This window comes from Cetorhinus maximus, chromosome 13, assembly GCF_964194155.1.
Source record: "Cetorhinus maximus chromosome 13, sCetMax3.hap1.1, whole genome shotgun sequence".
Classification (NCBI taxonomy): Eukaryota; Metazoa; Chordata; class Chondrichthyes; order Lamniformes; family Cetorhinidae; genus Cetorhinus; species Cetorhinus maximus.
The window spans coordinates 94,938,684-94,958,237 of NC_135891.1; the positions used below are offsets into that span (position 1 = coordinate 94,938,684).

Here is a 19,554-nt window from a genome sequence, read left to right on the forward strand (position 1 = left end):
TGAAAAAAGACATTTTTCCCACCGGCCGCAAGGGTGGAGTTTTGTGCTATATCAGCTGCTTCTCACTGCGTTAATTGCACAGGAAACAAACTGGTGGGCAGCCTCTGACTTGCCCACCACGCTGTTACCTCTGTTTGCTCACTCCAGGTGCCATACCTAAACTGCAGCTGTGCACACACAGTTCTCAGTGCTTGCAGCCCAGGACTGCTCCAGTGAAGACATGGCCCCGAAATCCAAGAACAGTTCATTGACCCTGTCCCTCGAACGCCTTTTGGAGGCTCGCCATGATGTCCTCCACCCCCGCTCTGGCCACAGGAGATCCAGCAATTTCACCACTCTGGCTTGGGAGGTGGTGGCAGTGGACAGAAGAGGTTGGCCACCCAGTGCAGAAAGAGGATGAATGCTCTCATCCGTGCCACCAGGGTAAGGCAACCACCTCATCACTCTAAACTCACACACTCACAAGGCCAGCACACATTCACTGGCATCTCACTCACTACCAGCTCAGGGGACATCACCACTCACTCTCTCACACGCACCCTCACATCTCCATCTGGCCTCATCCCCTCTGGACACTACCTTCTCAGCTCTCACCATCTTGGGGCTGCTTACACAGATCAACACATACACCCTGGGATACCCCTCTTCCCCAAGCAAGCCCTAGCCCTGTAGCCATTGAAAAGCCACTCCTGCCTTAACGATGGCCTAGTTGGCAGAGAACTGCCCCTGAGCCCTCCTAAAAGAGATGTAATGTTGTCTGCGAAGCCTGGCGCTGACGACCGCGAGTGCTGCCCGAAGCAAGGCAGGCAAATGAACCTCGAAGTCCCGAGCGAAGTGCAGCTCACCAGACACCCGTTGCTTATGTACGGTTGTGAAACATGTTGGCGTGCAATCACACCGACGTGAGCTCATGATCCAGCATGGGGGCTATGATTCTGGCGAGCAGGGTTCATAATGAGATGCTAAAGGATTGAAATTAGGTTCCTGACGTGCGGGCGGTGGGAAACGCGGCCCCGCCATTGATGAGTGGAACAGACGATCGCAAGCTGGTTTTACGACAACATGAAACCGATTTTTGCGATCTCCCGATATTTTCTGCTCCCGCTCGCTATGACACCCATTCCAAACGGGAGCGGAAAATCTCGGCCAGAGAAACTGTTACCATTGGCAAGAGGGTCAAGAACCAGAGGGCACTGATTTGAGGCGGATGGCAAAAGAACCAAAGGCGATATGAGAAAAATCCTATTTATACAATGAGTGTTAGGATCTGGAATTCACTACCTGAGAGTGTGCTGGAGTAGACACAATAGAGGCTTTCAAAAGGGAATTGGATAAAGAACTGAAGAGAAAGAATTTGCAGGGCTACGGGGAGATGTTAGAGAGTGAGACTAACTGATTTGCTCCTGCAGAGAGCCGGCATAGGCATGACTAGCCAAGTGGCCTCCTTCTGACGTTGTTTCTATAATTCCATGTGCACCATCCATCGTGAATATTCCCAACTTCCTCTGTACATTGTTCCTTTAAATACAGATGGGATCATGTCATGCAAATGTTCATCACAGCCATTTTGCACCTTGGGGATCCAAAACCGAGAAACCAAAATTAATTATTTCAATCTGTTTGGATCACAGATTCTGATCAGCTGAGTTGACTTCCACATTTCATCCACGAATATCACTTCCTACTTTCACTTGGAAGACACCTTCAGGTTAATATTGGGGCCAATATTTCCACAGATTAGTTTCGAATTTTTAGGCAGGATTTTTAGATCGGTGGGCCTCCGCGATCAGTGGGTCTGCGAGCGGCCGGGGAATGGGCTGTTGGCTGCAATGGGCCCCCGACTGTGATTTCACGCTAGCTGGCCAATTAATGGTCAGCCAGCATGAAAGGTGCATTGAAATGGCAGCGCTGCCAGGGTGAGGGCAGGAGGAGGGCGGGCGCTGGAGTCAGAGTGGGTGCGGGGGAGTGCGGAAGGAAAGCTCCCTGAAGGCAGAGAGCTGCCTCAGGGAGCTGAAGAATCCAAAAGCAATAAATAAAGATTTTAAAATGCCAAAAAAAATGTCCACGCATCAGAATCAGTCACCTGCACATATGGATGATGAAAATTCTGTCCAAATATTTTTTTTCATTAAAATCAGAAACCTCCTACCATCCTTGGATGAGGTTTCCTCAAAAAGGCAAAGGCTGCCTGGCCGATTCGCCCGCCCACCAACCGTAACGTTTGACGGGCAACGAAAAATCTCCATCAACTATAACGTTAATGGCCTTAATAGGCCTCTCAATTATCGGCGGGCGTGTTGCCGACTGTAGCGCACGCCCGCCGACTGTAATATCGCGCGAGTGCACAAGGACTTCGGGACGCTCGTCCGACGTCATCATGCGCCATTTCACGCTTGAGCGGGTCGGGAGTGCGCTCGCATGCCAAGCGAAAAATTCTGCCCATGGAGTAAACCTGACCGACTCATACACTATGCCTGGTGAAACCCTAAGATTACATTTTTTTTGTTTTAAATCAGATTACCAGCATAAACACCAGCATGCTGGTTGGCTGAATGACTTGTTTCTGTGCTGTAATTTTTACGCCCATTTATAAAACCGCAGAGGACAGGCAGTGAAAAACAGAACTCAAGTTGACTCTGTGCTACTGCCATGGACTTAATAGCACAGGGGTGTAGAGCATCAGAGGGGCAGAAGGGAGATCCTTCTAAGGGGGCTGCAGAATGTCTACTGAGGGACAGGTTGTGTTTAGTTCAGAGCTGGATGAATGGTGCATGGGGAAGGGGGAGAAAATATAAAAATGATGAGGCATCTATTAAACTATTAAACTTGAACAACTGTAGTGATAAGAGTCTAGAAGTGCTTGTTGTATGAAATTCATTATCAGCAGAAAAGGTGATATATATCCTATTATCACAGTCATTTGTAGCCTGAAATGTTTTATCACAAGGCCAAAGAAGGAAAAACAAACAAGGTGTTTTCTTACGAGTCACTGAAATTGAGCCTTAATTTCTGATGTGTTAACTCTTCAGTTCGTTTGCACAGAAGACTAATAAATTCGGTCTTAAAGACGGACTCCAGGAGACTGTCGTACTCTGACTCGTGCAGGACCACAAAATCATCTTGCCTGGTGCTAAAACAAAACCAGAAGACAAACATTATCTCATTTACAATCTCTCTGAGGTGTACTTGTCACTGACAGGTACATGAAATAGGAGATCTGAAACCGTGAATCTAAAATACTAATTGACAATCAATAAGTATCATAAACAATAAGAATTTAAAGAAAATATTTTAAACATAATTTAAATAATTAATTTAATTAATAAAATAAATAACAAATAATTAAACAAAATCATTTAAACAAATTTAAACAAAGTTGAGAGCTTTATTATTTCCGAGCTGTCTAGGTTCCGAAAGCTGAAATTTGATTTGGTCCATCTAAGGTCAGTATGGGTCTAAGACCAAAGTGTAAAACTGTTCTCAGATTTGGTGACTACACAAGGATTTGTTAGCCTGATGAAGGAGTTAAGATTGCACAGTCTATATACTGGTGGGAGGGGGATTGGCTCACAGTCTGGACTTAGGTCCATTGTCAAAGATCTGTGAACGAAGGTTTGCATTACCTCTGAGCCATGGTATGCCGGAGCTAGACTATCACAGGGTGGAAGGTAGCCAGCAACATCATCCCTCAGCCTCAAGGACAGTTTAAAAATGCACAGATTGTGACACCTACATCAAACTAATTTTAAGGAAGAAGTCAATTTTATGACTTTTTTTTGTAAGTCCTCCAGTCGATAAACATTAGTTATGTGTGGGTTCATTCATTTAAACAGACTCCTTTCTTAGCTGACATGATATTCTCAATAATTTTATCAAGCTAAACAATTGGCATGCCCACAGCTGTGGGAGGTCAGGAGCTTCCAGCCTTTCCGGCTCAGGCCCACATATGAAGAGGATCCACTTTGGTTGGATTAGCGGAAAGCTGCAGGTACCAATATGACTGTACCCTCAGCATCTTCAGAAAAAGAAGGGGAAGGCCAGATATTGGCTTTGAAAAACTGTTATCTCTTGTGATGTCAACTGACATCGACGGGCTATATGTGATGTTGTTTTTGTGGGGTGGAATCTTGTCGGGGCGATGGGGGCAGCTGGATAGAAAGCTAACAAGATGACCTTGTCGCCTCTTTTCAAGAATGCTCGCCTAGGGTTACCAACTGTGATTAAGTATAGTCTTGGAGGTTTCATCACATGACTTGCCCCCAAGCTCCATTCATCAGCCAACACATCCATCTGTGTGACGTACTGCTTTCCTACGCCAATTGGAAAGCAAATATTCTAATTGCCCAATTGGATGATGCATGACTGTCAGCTAAATAGCCTAAATGTTCAAAGAAAATTAAAATTTTTCTCCAGAGTTGCACACAGCAGTGTCCTGGAGATTGATCTTCAATTCCTGGAGGCTCCAGGCCAATCCTGGAGGGTTGGCAATCCCTATGCCCGCTGCATCTTGTGCCAATCAGCCACTTAACAGGTCAGCGCTGGGCCCTCCTCCCGGGATCAAGGAACCCGGGGGGGGCGGGGGTACAGGTCACCGAGAGCTGCCAGCCAATCAGAGGCAGTCAGCTCTTCTGTAAGTAGCAGTGCCACTGAGGAGGCGGTGTTGCAGCCGGTACTATGCGCAACTGAGGCCTTGGATTGACGAGGGACTCAGGAAAAGGAAAAGGAGGCCGCAGGGTGGAGTTTGTGGGTGGTTAAATGTTCCGCATCACCAAACTTGCCACAGGGGAAGGCACAAGGGCTGGGAATTTCTGGCTCCCTCCCTGGTGGCGAGACTGCCACAGGCGATACAGCGGCCCAGCCAAAAGCCCATTGACTTTTGGCGGAACTGGATGATCCTGGTAGCGAGTGGGGCTGATAATTCCTGCCCAAGATTACGCCCATAGTTTAGCTCTGTGGTCACATACTGCATAATTTTCATACACTAGGAACATAAGGGCTCTTTTGGTAACTGATCATAAAAAAAAAATTAAAAATCAAATATTAATAAGTAATTATTATGAAAGAAGTGTGCTAAGGAGATTCAACGATGTACACTGGGAGGGAAGCACAATGGGATTAATTTTGAATGTGCGCAATAGCGCAAAAAACAGTGATATTGGATCAGCCATCCATAATACATTTCTCCCATCAGGTGGGTTTCCCTTGGTTATAATTCACTGAGGACAAGATAGTCTAATGGCAGCAACTATAAAGAAACAGGAAACCACCTGAGCTACTCTTTCCTAGTAAAGGATCAAGAATCTCACGTGTGATGCTTGAGTTTTGACCCGCCCAAGGCAGTACACCATGGAAAGTCCAGGCGATGCTTTCTGGGGTGTTTGCAAGGGATTTTAAACAGAAAAGCAAACATGTAAGCACAAAAACAAGATTACTGTACCTCATAGAAATAGCGGTAATGCTCTGAATTTCAATCTTTCTTTTTAGGACCTCCTTGATTTGACCCTTTTCAGGCCCCTTTTTAACCTTTTCTCGACCAATTAGATAAATGTGCTTTGAGGATAGTATAAGATCACGCTTTATACCCTGAAAAATTGGATATGATGTACAACCCATTATTTTATACAGAAATGATACAGTGAATACTGTGGTGATATAATAAGTCATTGAATGGATGCAATACACAGGATCTACACACTGCTAGTACAAATGGTACAACACCTCTGTCAGTCTGCAAGGTCTCACTAAAACATTGAATATAATTGACTATTCAAGATTCATAAAATGTTCTATTATCGGTTTATACAGGTTATTATAGGTTTTCAAGCAACTATAAATTATTATTGTAATATAAAAGCAAAATACTGCAGATGCTGGAAATCTGAAACAAAAAGAGAAAATACTGGAAAAACTCAGCCGGTCTCACAGCGTCTGTGGAGATGGAGAGTAAAAACAGAGTTAGCGTTTTGAATCCTTATGACTCTCCTTCAGAGCTAAAGAGAAGTAAAAATGTAATGAAATTTATACTGTTTAAAGGGGGTGGAGCAGGTGAAGCTGGATAGAAGGCCAGCGATAGGTGGAGGCAAAGGAGACATTGCCAGAGATGTCATGGCCAAAAGGACAAAGGGGTGTTAATGGTAGTGGTATTGGTAAAGGAGGTGCTGATGGTGGCATTAAGGTCAGAAAGCAGAATGTGTTAATAGCAGGACAAGGGTAAGCACTCTAGAAAGAACAGCATGAACAAGTGGCAGATGGTCCTTGGGGCTGGGGTGGGGGGAGGGGATGGTGGTGGGGAAAAAGATTGATAAAAGGTGGGGATAAACAATGAATAAAAATGAAAATAAATAAAGATAAAAATAAGTGGATAAAAATTAAAAGAATGAAAAAATAAAAATGAAAAAATGAAAATGAATATTGAAAAAAAGGAATAAAAGGGGGTGAGGATGGAGGAGAGAGTTCATGGTCTGAAGTTTCTGAACTCAATGTTAAGTACGGAAGGCTGTAAAGTGCCTAGTCGGAATATGAGGTGCTGTTCCTCCAGTTTGTGTTGAGCTTCACTGGAACATTGCAGCAGGCCAAGGACAGACATGTGGGCATGAGAGGTGGTGTGTTGAAGTGACAAGTGACAGGAAGGTCTGGGTTATGCTTGCGGACAGACCGAAGGTGCTCTGCACAGTGGTCACCCAGTCTGTGTTTGGTCTCTCCAATGTAGAGGGGACCGTATTGGGAGCAACGAATGCAGTAGACTGAATTGAAGGAGGTGCAAATGAAGCGCTGTTTCACCTGAAAGGAGCGTTTGGGCCCTTGGACAATGAGGAGGGAGGAAGTAAAGGGGCAGGTGTTGCACCTTCTGCCATTGCATGGGAAGATGCCATAGGAGGGAGATGAGGTGTTGGGGGTGATGGAGGAGTGGACCACGGTGTCCCAGAGGAACAGTCCCTATGGAATGCCAACGGGGGGGAGGGTGAAGGGAAGACGTGTTTGGTGGTGGCATCATGCCGGAGTTGGCGGAAATGGCGGAGGATGATGCTTTGAATGTGGAGGCTGGTGGGGTGAAAAGTGAGGACAAGGGGGGACCCTATCATGGTGAGGGCAGAGGTGCAGGAGATGGGGGAGGGCCCTGTCAACCACAGTGGGTGGGAAACCTCGGTTAAGGAAGAAGGTAGACTTGTCAGAAGTGCCGTACTGGAAAGTGGCATCAGATGTGACGGAGGCGAAGGAACTGAGAGAATGGGATGGAGTCCTTGCAGGAAGCGGGGTGTGAGGAGCTGTATTCGAGGTAGCTGTGGGAGTCGGTGGGCTTGTAGTTAATATTAGTGGACAGTCTATCACCAGAAATTGAGACAGAGAGGTCAAGGAAGGGAAGGGGAGTGTCAGAGATAGACCATGTGAAGGTGATATAGGAGTGGAAATTGGAAGCAAAATTGATACATTTTTCCAGGCCCAGACAAGAGCATGAAGCGGCACTGAAACAGACATCAATGTATCGAAAAAAAGAGCTGTGGGAGGGGGCCTGAGTAGGACTGGAACAAGGAATGTTCCACATACCCCATAAAGAGACAGGCATAACTGGGACCCATGAGGGTACCCATAGCCACACCTTTTATTTAGAGGAAGTGAGACAAGTTTAAGGAGAAATTGTTCAGTGAGAGAACAAGTTCAGCCAGACGGAGGAGTGGTGGTGGATGGGAATTGTTCAGGCCTCTGTTCAAGGAAGAAGCGGTGAGACCTCAGACCATCCTGGTGGGGGATGGAGGTGTAAAGGGATTGGATGCCCATGGTGAAGAGGAGGCGGTTAGGATCAGGGAACTGGAACTTGTCATATCAACGTCATATCAACAATTTCCAACCATCGCCCCTTGATGTTCAATGGCATTACCATCACTGAATCCCCCACTATCAATGACCTGGGGGTTACCATTGAGTAGAAACTGAACTGGACTTGCCACATAAATACTATGGCCACAAGAGCAGGTCAGAGGCTAGGAATCGTGTGACAAGTAACTCACCTCCTGACTCCCCAAAGCCTGTCCACCATCTACAAGGCACAAGTCAGGAGTGTGATGGAATACTTCCCACTTGCCTGGATGAGTGCAGCTCCCACAACACTCAAGAAGCTTAACACCATCCAGGACAAAGCAGCCCGCTTGATTGGCACCACATTCACAAACATTCACTCCCTCCATCACCGACGCACAGTAGAAGCAGTGTGTACCATCTACAAGATGCACTGCAGGAATTCACCAATGCTCCTCTGACAGCACCTTCCAAACTCATGACCACTACCATCTAGAAGGACAAGGGCAGCAGATAGATGGGAACACCACCACCTGGAAGTTCCCTTCCAAGCCACTCACCATCCTGACTTGGAAATATATCGCTGTTCCTTCACTGTTGCCGGGTTAAAATCCTGGAACTCCCTCCCTAACAGCACTGTCGGTGTACCTACACTACATAGACTGCAGCAGTTCAAGAAGGCAGCTCACTACCACCTTCTCAAGAGCAACTAGGGATGGGCAAGAAATGCTGGTCCAGTCAACGAAGCCCACATCCCATGAATGAATAAAACAAGAAATCAGAGACCCCTCCTGTCCCCTCCTGTCTTCATGTGGAATCATGGATGTGAATCTGACCTGATATACCACAAGCAATGTTTCCACTCTGCAAGACAATCAGAATTAAAATCTGCAAGATCCCATATTAAATGTGTGACAAAATTGGTGTGGTATTAATGGAGTAGTGCATAACACTTTCCATTTTCTAGATCTCATTCTCTTTTATACTGCTGCAATTTTCCTCCCCGTCCACATCTGGGTGCAGATGAAGTAGAGTGCCTGACTTCACCTGAATCTGTAGGGTTAGGTCATTTCAATTGGGCCAGTGTACCATTAGGTGCAGGCCTGCTCCTTGGCAGGGCCTTGTGCCTGTAAATGGGGACAAAAATCCAGTTGCCACTGCAGGCATGAGGGATAATAGTTGTCAGTTTCAGGGTCTACTGACTACTCTCCCAGACCAACACCCAGACGGCCCTCAGCATCTGCCCTCCTACTAACTCCATAGAAGGAAATTTAGCTGGACTGCAGGTAGCATCCAGGCTGCACCCAGATCCTCCAATCTGAGCAGGATTGAAGGCCTGATTCTTCTGGCTCCTAATTCAAATGGGCGTTGGAGAACCAACTGGAAAATAAGATCAGAAGCCCCAGTAAGAGCTTTCCACCTCATTTATTTGGCTGCCTCATACTCATGCCTGTTCAAAGTGCAAGCATTTTATCCTCAATCTGCAGGGTATCTGTTCTTGGGATGTGAGCATTGCTGGCAAGGCCAACATTTATTGCCCATCCCTAATTACCTTAAGAAGGTGGTGGTGAGCGGCCTTCTTGAACCGCTGCAGTCCATGTGGTGTAGGTATACCCACAGTGCTGTTAGGAAGGGAATTCCAGGTTTTTGACCCAGTGACAGTGAAGGAACGGCGATATAATACAAGTCAAGATGGTAAGTGCCTTGAAGGGGAACATGCAGGTGGTGTTATTCCCATATGTCTGCTGCCATGTCCTTTTAGGTGTTAGACGCCGTGGGTTTGGAAGGTGCTGCCAAAAGAAATTTGGCAAGTTGCTGTGCATTTTGTAGATATTATACACTTCTGCCAATGTTTTAGGTGGTGGATGGGGTGCGAATCAAGTAGGCTGCTTTGTTCTGGGTGGTTTGTACTTCTTGGGTGTTGTTGGAGCTGCACTCAGGCAAATGGAAAGCATTCCATCACACTCCTGACTTGTGCCTTGTAGCTGGTGAGCAGGCTTTGGGGAGTCAGGAAGTGAGTTACTCACTGCAGAATTCCCAACCTCTGACCTACTCTTGCAGCCACAGCACTTATATGGCTGGTCCAGTTAAGTTTCTGGTCAATAGTAACCCCCAGGGTGTTGGTGGTGATGTAAAGGAGGTGAAGACTCAGTCATTCTATGCTCCTTTTCCCTCTCCTTTGAACATTCACCATGCACAAAACAGAGAAAAATCTGTGCTGATGTATAAAATCTTATAATAATAAGATAGTACTGCATCGAGGAATGGACCTGATGTCGTAGACTCCAAGAGTGACGTTGGAGCTATCCTTTCAGATAAGCCGGGCCAGCCAATCATGTGACTCTTTGAGGTCATACAGCTGGATTAATAATCAGTTATTAAAAACAACTCTAATTCCTAATGACATCACATAGCAATGTTCGCTGATCCTCGATATTTTTACCATCATAAACCATTTTTCTGAATCATAGCTTGGCAATGTCATTACTAATTATTTTAGGGAAACCTTGGTGCCTCCCATGGAGAACAATCTGGTTTCTCAGTGTGGATGGATGGGGAGAAGTAAATGAAAACAATGCGAGAAAAAGACTAAGCAAAAGGAACATGGACCTTTCTCTTTTCCGTTAGTTAAAATATAATTGTCAACCATTACCTTAAATCTTCTGTCAAACTTAGTGATAGAGTCTGCAAAATCTATCCTCTCCCGCTTCCCAACAAACTGTCGTAGCTCTGGCCGGTCTTCTATGCCAAGATAGTCACCAACAAAGTTTCGGTTAATACTGTTCCTTCTTCTCTCTTTGAAGTTGTAAAGTATGCTGGAGGCTGGAGTAAACAACCAAAATTAGGATTTATGGTCATTTTGCAAAAATGAGAGACAGGCACCGCAGATCAGCGATAGAGCCTCTGTTTTCTTTCCATTTATGTCAATTATTTGTGTGTAAACACAAGGAGAATCATATTGAAGTGTGTTGATGATAACAAATTAGAAGCCATAGCAAAGTGTGAGAAAGAATGACAGGACTGCAAGGGGCCATAACAGATTGGCAGAGTGAACAGGTGTAGTTTAAAACAGAACATGTGAAGTGTCACATTTTGCAAAAAAAGAATGGTGAAGGAATGTATAACGTAGAAGTTGGACAGGAGTTAACGATAGGTGGATGCTGGGATTTTTGTAAAACACTCAGATAGTTAGTTTTTTTATTCATTCATGGGATGCAGGCATCTCTGACAAAGCCAGCACTTATTGCCCATCCCTATTTGCCCTTGAACTGCTAGGCCATTTCAGAGGGCGGTTAAGAATCAGCCACATTTCTGTGGGTATGGAGTCACATGTAGGCCAGAGCAGGTGCAGACAGCAGATTTCCTTCCCTAAATGGCACTAGTAAACTAGAAGGGTTTTAATGACAATCAATGATAGTTTCATGGTCACCATTACTAAGACTAGCTTCAAATGCCAGATTTTAAAAAATTTATTGAATTTAAATTCCACCAGTTGCTGTGATGGGATTTGAACCCATGTCCCCAGAGCATTAACCTGGGCCTCTGGATTACTAGGCCAGTGACAGTACCCGTACACCACCATCTCCTTATTTGCATAACTTTGATTAGACATCACTCAAGCCCAAGGTAAGTTACCTGTTACCTTATTCAAAGGGTAATGCAGGGGTTAGTATTGCTAACTTCTCTCTAGTTTATTTATATAATTTGTATTCCAAGTCACTGTGAGGGAAGGGAAACAAGTTATCTTATTTTCAGGGTTGAATGGGAATTAAGAATGGATGAATACAGGGATTTCCTTCTAACACCACAGTCGTGGTTCCTAAGTAAACTCTAGGATGCACTGGGGAGGAAATTGGGACAGGCCGTGGTAAGGGCCAGTAGGGACTCCTAGCATTAATGTGGAGGCAGGACAAGAATTTCTACTCCTCCTGCCTCCACATCGAAGAAGAAAAAACAATTTTGTTTGGTGGCCTCCAGTGGTTTTGTTCAGGGCCACTGTAGATCTGGACCAACTATTCAAATCTTACATATATATTGATAAACTTAGAACTGTTTTAAGCTCGATTTAACAGGACCAAATCATCAACATTAGGCAAGCTCCCTCATCTCTATATACTATATACAAATTTGTTATCGCGACGTTAACATTTTACCTTCTTCTCTCATCTGTTCATACTTTCTTCGTGCAATGTACTTCCTCCATGCTTTTTGAACGGTTCTTGCAAATTTATCAAACTTTCGTTCTCTCATTTCTTCCAAAAGGAAAAGCTGGAATTTCAAAATATTGGATGATTAAAAACTTAAATGAATGAAGGAAACCATTGACGGAAGGAGTAGAAATAAAATGTGAAAACAAACATTGACATCACACAATGCTTAAAAGCATTCGTAATCAAACTGCGCATTCACTGCTAAAAATGTCAAGATAGTCATAGACATAATAGCCACTTAGTCAACACTTCAGCAAAGGAGCCTTCCTGGTCTGAATGGAGAAATGATAAATCATGCAGTTGATTAGCCACTGAGTCATCAACAAAGCTTTGGTGATGTTTCATAAATAAATCTAGTTTGGAAAGCAAATCCTAACTAATAATTTAAACCAATATAAACTAAATCCACAGAAGTAATTTACCGATTCTGGATTCTTTATAAATATTTTGCTTTTCCCCATCTGGTACTGGTCAGCATCCATGTTGACAGAACGAAGTAGATGCTGAGCCCCTTGGCGCTCATCGCCACGCCAATATGGCCAGGTCTCTGGTGTAAGGATAGCGTACCTTTAAACAAGCACAAATCACAGACAGCAGATATTTTAGCCCATTGAGAAGGTGCTCCACATATATCTATATCTATTAGAAACATCTGACTTCTACATGCTCTTCCTATCTGCAAGATCTTACTTTTGATTGTAATTTTTTTGCCACACTTGTCAACCTGTTCATTTTTAACTTCTTAGGCTGGATTTTCATTGCCAAATTGGGCACACTGCCCTCATGCTCTCCCAAAAAATTTGGCGTGATGATGTTGGGTCACCAATTCGGTGTCATCATGCTAGAATGGGATAATATGGAAGGCGCGCGCACGTGAAATCGGCAGCCTGCCCTCCATTTTAAACAACTAACTAACAAGCAATTTAGCTTGTTAGCAAGGCAACCGACTGAGATTGTAACTGGCCCACTCCATTTTTCGCTAGGTGCACGGGAAGAACATTGGGAGTGAGTCATGCCAGGTATGAGGAGGTGGTGTATGGGCGAATAAAAAGCGTTGCAAGCAGGTCAATGTCTGAGTTTAGCAGCAGAGTTTGCTTGTACAGGTGGGAGCGTTTGCAAGTGTTTTCCTTCATTGATTTAGTTCTCTGAGCCTTCTGTAAGGAGAGAGAAGGCTTGCAGACAGGGTTACAGTGATCAATGAGGACTCCAGTATAACATCCAGAACTCATTGTCCTCTATGGGCACAGTGCACTCTGGAGGAGGCTCCTCCTTCAGTAAGGAGCAAAGGAGAAGGAGATAGAGAGGGGCAGCTGTGCAGGGAGAGATGTGTCTTGCGATACAGGCAGGTGAGGAACCTGCTGCTGCATGAGGGCCTGCACAACAGAGGCAACAATAGCAGACACCCAGAGGCAGAGATGACACTATCCTGTAACAGGCCAAGGTTGACATATGTGCAGATGTCAGAGTGCCGGCGCCTTAATTTGAATACAGCATCTCTCCAGGGAGACAGTCACCTCATTGTGTGATATGATGGCTGTGGAGATAGCTTCCAATTGTGTTGATGGCCACCCTATGCCTGTCCTTTTGAAGGTAACAGTGGCCTTCAATTTTTTTTGCCTCAGCCGGAGACTTTTGTGGCATCTCGCAACTCACAGCCTATCATTGTATCAAGGTTATGACAGATGCAATCTTCAGGTGCGTCAATGAATTCTTCACATTCAGTGCAGACAATGCCAGCCAAGCTGAGAGAGCAGGAGGCTCTGCATGCATCGCTGATTCCCCAAAGTGTAAGTTGCAACCATGTGGCCATTGAAGCAACATTGAGGCAATAGAAGCTGTGACCAACAGCAGAGAATTTTGCAGGTGTATGCCAGCTATCCTGGCAGCAGTCATGGCTTCTACATACTCAAAGCACTACTAGGTTCCATGGATGTTTTGTCCAGAAGAACCGTTAGATTGCTGGCTTCTGGGAGAGAAGGGATACCTTCTCAAGAGATGGCTCAAACCCCCAGTAAGACATTCATATACAGAGGTCTGCTTAAAATGAGATTTAGATGTTTGGACCGTGCTGTGCAATGTTCTCCTGCTCATGGCCAGGATTTTTCCCTTGTCAGGCAGGCTCAGCAGGGGCAGGTGGGAGCGGTCGGGGCCGGACCACGATTAAAGGCCCACCCAACGTGAAACGCGTGCTGCAGTGCTCAGCGCTGTCTCGGTGTGTGGGGGAGTGAGGAGGGTGAGAGCACAAGTTCGCGCATGTGCGCAGGTGCATGCTGGGAAAGCTCCCTGAGGCACAGGGCTGCCTCAGGGAGGTGAAGAGTTTTGAAAATTAAAAATCAAGATTTTCAAAATGTTAACAAACATGTCCCTGCTCATGTGGCTCTGTCACATGTTAGAAATAGGCCTTTTAATTGTCGGCGGGAGCACTGCCGACTCCTGCGCGCACCCGCCAACCGAAATAGTGCGCGAGTGTGCAGTGACGTCGGGACGCTCGCCTGATGTCATTTTATGCTCCAGCAGGTTGGGCGGATGCCCGCCCGCTCAGCGAAAAACCCTGCCCCATGTGTCACTCATTCTCGTGGTGTGCTGTGCGGTACACAACCTGCTGCTCCAGAGAGGGGGCGCCCCGGCAGGGGATGATGTAATAGAGCGAGCTTCGTCCTCTGACAAAGAGGCTGAGGATGAGTCTGATGATGTTGAGAGTGAGCCATGCCAGGCAGCTGCAGAAGCCAGTGCACAGGAGGCTTTGGTTGCCAGAGAGATGGGGAACTCTCCTATTAAGCAAAGATTTAACTCGTAATGTATAATTCACTCAACGATAACGTTTTTGCCATTCTCACCTCTTCTTGGTATCTCCCGTGTATCAGTACCAGGCCAGCTGTGCATGTGCCAATTGTGAGGCACCAAATGAGGCCATTCAGAGGGGCCCACTTCAACAGAAGCTCCCTTGATAGCAGTGACTCAGTCAAAATCCAAACGGAGCCAACACACACATGAAACACAAGTGAAGCCGGAGTAGCAACAAAACATAACAAACATTTAATATAAGCAAAACATTAGCCAACAAAAAAAGCTACACAATCACCTTTGTGGACCCACGTGTGAATGCTGTGTTTTCTTAAATCTTTTACGGGAGCTATGGCGTGCTGCTCTCCCCTCACCACCAGCTGTGCTAGAGACAAGCTGCTGACCCTTATGCCCCTTTGTCTAGGATGACCGTCCTCTGGCCGCCATAGTCTGTGAGGGTCCCGGAGTCATGGAAGTCTCCTGCACAGTGGTAGAAGTCCCATCTGTCGACATGGCACTCTGGGGCATTGGTGTCAATGGCAGAGCGGTGGAGGAGAGGCTGTCCCCATCAGAAGCGTCCTGAGAGGTGCCCCCTGATAGTGACAGCAGCGGCTCCTCCATTTTAGGCCTCCCAGCTTTCCTGGGTGGAACGAGGACCTGGCTGTGACTCCAGGCACCTCGCCCCCTCCCCCCCATCACCTTGGCACAGGGCACTGGTGCTCAGATACAAGGGGATGGAATGCAGGCCAGAGCACATACCCAGTATTCCATCAGTGGGCTGCTGGCTTTGGCCCTCCATGACAGTCGCCAGTCTCTCAATGGAGGAAGCACCCACCGAGGTGCGTGTATCTGCGCTGGTGCTAGGTGCTGCACGAGGATGTGATGGTGCACCCCCTGAGGCCTCCTCCTCCTCAGAGGTTAAAGTTGGTCCCTCGGGTCTGATAGCTGCAGCTGCCAAGGTTTCACAAGCACGGACTATGAAGGGCACCATCATCATTTGAGGTCACTTCACAGATACACACTTCCTACACACACACTCCCAGCATTGGAAAATGGTATTACGACCGGGATGGGAGGAGTGCGTATATGATCTAGCCCCACTACTCCGCAGGCTGTACCATTAAGTTAAAAGTTTAATTTTCTCACCAAAATAGTCAATTGTCTATTTCCCCTACTGGCGCCCAGAATAAAAGAATCTTTAACTAGGCTTCTTCCAATAAACACAGAACAATCGTTTATTATAAAATGAAACTTATTTTTAACGAGTTGCAAGTACTGATTAACACACAATTGTAATCAGGAAGTATAACTATCTATATCTTCCTAACAAATTCCCCCAGAACACACACAGATAAAGGACAAACAGATATAGTATCTCTCTGCAGAGATGGGCTTTAGGGGACGGGCATTATACAATAAAGGATAAAGTTCGCAGGATCTCGACACTGTTCATCTACAGTTCTCTGGTGTGAAGACAGGCCGCTGGTCCCAGTGGAAGTTCTCACCAACTGGTCTCAGTTTTGCAGGTCCAAATGCAGACCAGTTAAACTCAGATGCAGGTTCTCTGGCTACAGGTTGATAGCCACACACAATTTTAGGCAAGGTAGAGAGAGAGAGTAGGGTAGCCTCCCTTCCTCAGCTTGTTCCGTAACAAGACTGTCTTCAAAACCAGCAGGTTCACAATTTAAGTTTTTTCCTCTCTCCCAAGTGATTTCCAGCAAGTTACCAACCTTTGCCTTTTCAGTTTTTCTCTATCAATTGAAGTGATTGCTGTTTAAAACAAACAACCAGATCTTCCTCAAGTGCCACAACAGTCAGGTGATTTCTTGGAAGGGGCCTGCTTGTTAACAGTTCCAAGGTGAACTTATGGACCTTCTTTCAAAAAAAATCCCAGGTTAGCATCCAAATGTCCAGGTCACGCCATGTGCTTCCATTTCGTAAAAGGAAAATTCAGTCTTGAGAGATATAGTAACCAGGATTTAAACCTTAGCCCTTCCAAAATTAAGGCACACATTCATCACCTAATGCAAGCTGCCAAAGTCATACGCATCAATGCTCCCTCACTGCCCCCTTCCCCACTTTGCCCTCACCCCCTTGAGCACAATCTTTCCAGGAGAGAGCTATAGGCCCTTGGAATCTCACCACCCCAGGGTCGCCTTCCAGCCTCTCTATAGCCAAAGTTCCTACACTGATTGATTGCTTGCTAGCGGCAAAACTTACTCCTCCACAGGAGTTAAAATGGCTGGGTTTGGCACTCCTCCCCCAGTCCTTGCCCTCTCATGGACATTATGTGCCCTCTTCTCCTGCAAAGAAAAAGGGACATTGTACTGAACCTTCCACTTTTGTTTTGTGTCCAATATGCCTGTTCGTCTGCGGCCAACACTTCGCAATGATCCTTGCAAACCAACAGGTCTTGAACTTGAGAACACCCCCCTCCCACCAGAATCCCCTGATGCCATGCAGTGTGGCATGTCTGCTTCATGTTGCCTTCTGTACTTGACCCAGACATTAGGCAATCCCACACTTGACACACATCACACCCTCCTGTATAGGTCCACCTGCAAAACCGTTGCACACTGAGCTTCACCGATCGCATGAGATCATTCAGCCTCTTATGGAACTGTAACCTTCGGAAGACCCAATGGCTGCTGACCTCCCCTGCGGCCTCCATCCAGGCTGCTTTGGTCTAGCGGGGAGCTCTCCTCTTTCCATCGCTTGACATGATCCTGCCGATCACTCACAGCCTGGGGGAGGGCTTGCAGGGAGTCATCATTGAACTGAGGGGCCGTCTTTGGTCTGGGCCCCTCCATTTGTTCTGCCTCCATTCTTCATTGCGGTTGATTTTGTGAGTCTTCAAGCTGCGCAGGCTGAGTTTCCTCCTTTGTGGAGAGACAAACTGAGTTAAAGGGTAGAATTTGAGTCTTTTTCAGAACACTTGTTATTTGGAAGGGAAATGGGGCAGTTGGGCTCAGATGTTCTTTCCTCCCTGGCAAGGGTCCTGAATGAGACATTGCTGGCACAATAGTCACCAAAATGGAAAAACACGCTCTTACTTGCTGCTGCTCCAATGGCTCAATGTATTGAATGGTCCTCTTTTCTATTTTCTCCTCCAAATCATGATTCTCTGTGCAGCGTTGCCACCAAGCCATGCCAGGGTGCGTTTAAATGGGTGGCTATGACTGCTTCCGGGTCACGGGCTCACCCCTCTGCTACCAGGTGTCCTTCCCTGAAGGGTCAGCCTCCCTCACCCCAACAAAGAAACCACCATAAAATCCAACCCCTAGGTCCACACTTCAAATGAAAATATCACCCATTCTCCTCATTGTGCAGTTACAGGCTCTGGCCACAAGTCGGTGTTCATCCACCATCTTTCCTCAGCAGCTCAAACTTCTTGGAGAATAAATTCATTCGTGTAGCAGACTTTGCACTCTGCAGACTTACGTCAATTTACCAGGGCAGGCAGTGCTGCTTTCTTCATTTCTATCAATGAATTGGTGCTCAGCGAACAAAATTCTACCCCCAGTGTCCAAGATAAGGGTTTAAACAAAAGGAAGAACCAAAATAATGCATTTCATGAAATTATTAAACTTACTCATTGAGTGCTTTATTTTGTCTTTTAACACCTTTATTAAGAAAGCCTCAGCCTATCCCAAAATTTTAAGCTTGGATTTAATATTTTGTACAGTGCTGTAACACTGGGGGAATTTTAAGCACCTCCCCCACCAATGTATTTGAACACCACCCCGAGCAGCCCACATATTACAGTGGACGGGTAAGGGGTCAGTCAACCCACTCGTCCTTAGGCCTATTGAGGCCCTCAAGTTACCAATTAAAGGCCACTTAAGCCCTGTTTTCTCCTCTGCTGCAATAATATGGTGGGCAGGGGGAGGCAGAAGGAAAGTGGCCATTCCGCTACTTTCCCAACTCAGGGAAAAAAGCGGGAACGAAGGAGGGTACCTCCTTTTAGGGGGGGGGGGGGGGTCCCCTGTGCCCAGCAGGAACATCATCCCCTCTCCAAGGTGCTTCCACCCTTTGTGCCTCCCTACTCCCGGCCTCTGGGACCCAACCCCCCATCCCCATCCCCCCCTCGCAGGGGTCCCCGATCCGTCCCTGTCCAAAAACCCAAGACTTAGCAGTAAGTCCAGCAGCCATGGATCATCTTTGCAGGACTTCCTAGTCATCCCAACATCGGCCACTACTGCATTCTGGTTCTGCTGGGACCACTTAACTGCGGGTCAATCAGATTGGCTGGCAGCTTGAGGGCAGGATTTCTTGTCCCTGAGGGCCGGAAGTCCCACTCTCGCCTTGTTAAGGCTGCCCCCAGCCTATTATTGCTGTGGGGCAGCCCTAAAATCAGAGGGCTCAAGATAGGCTTTTCTATCGGGGGTGAGGGGGCGTGAGTGGGGGCAGGCAATACGCCACCCATAAAACTCACCCCACTGTTTATACTGAACAGGCTATGACTCATATCACCTGGTTTTCATCCAGGGGTAAAAGTTAAAACTACCCCTGACTATATCCTGATTCTGCTATTTCCGTAGTAAACACAGAGCTAATCACAAGTGCTACTTCTAGATTTAATTTTCTTATTTTCTGCCCTTTTAGATTCAGGCCCACTATGTCTCAGTTCCACATTCTCACTCGGGCCAAATTTCCCTCTCTCGCCTTCCACCAGGCCAACCTCACTCTGTCACAGTCTCACTCACATAGGCTCTTGCAGCCTTGTGCATTAATGTGCTTTCCACTGCTGTGAGCAAAATGGGAG

The 19,554-nt window shown here is 46.3% G+C and overlaps 1 protein-coding gene and 1 long non-coding RNA gene across 3 annotated transcripts in view; one reads left to right on the forward strand and one right to left on the reverse strand.

Annotated features, from left to right (window-relative positions):
* LOC144688856 (uncharacterized) overlaps positions 1 to 19,554 on the forward strand; it is a 72,465-nt gene that overhangs the window by 48,670 nt on the left and 4,241 nt on the right. The gene's annotated exons all lie outside the window — the stretch shown is intronic.
* The window catches only part of myo1f (myosin IF), a 173,812-nt gene that overhangs the window by 15,023 nt on the left and 139,235 nt on the right, over positions 1 to 19,554 (reverse strand). Inside the window, exons 19-23 of the mRNA XM_078555845.1 lie at positions 12,428 to 12,572; positions 11,949 to 12,063; positions 10,448 to 10,617; positions 5,438 to 5,583; positions 2,984 to 3,130 (exon numbers count right to left, since the gene is read on the reverse strand). Of these exons, the coding sequence (XP_078411971.1) occupies positions 2,984 to 3,130; positions 5,438 to 5,583; positions 10,448 to 10,617; positions 11,949 to 12,063; positions 12,428 to 12,572 (723 nt within the window). The remainder of the gene's footprint in view (positions 1 to 2,983; positions 3,131 to 5,437; positions 5,584 to 10,447; positions 10,618 to 11,948; positions 12,064 to 12,427; positions 12,573 to 19,554) is intronic.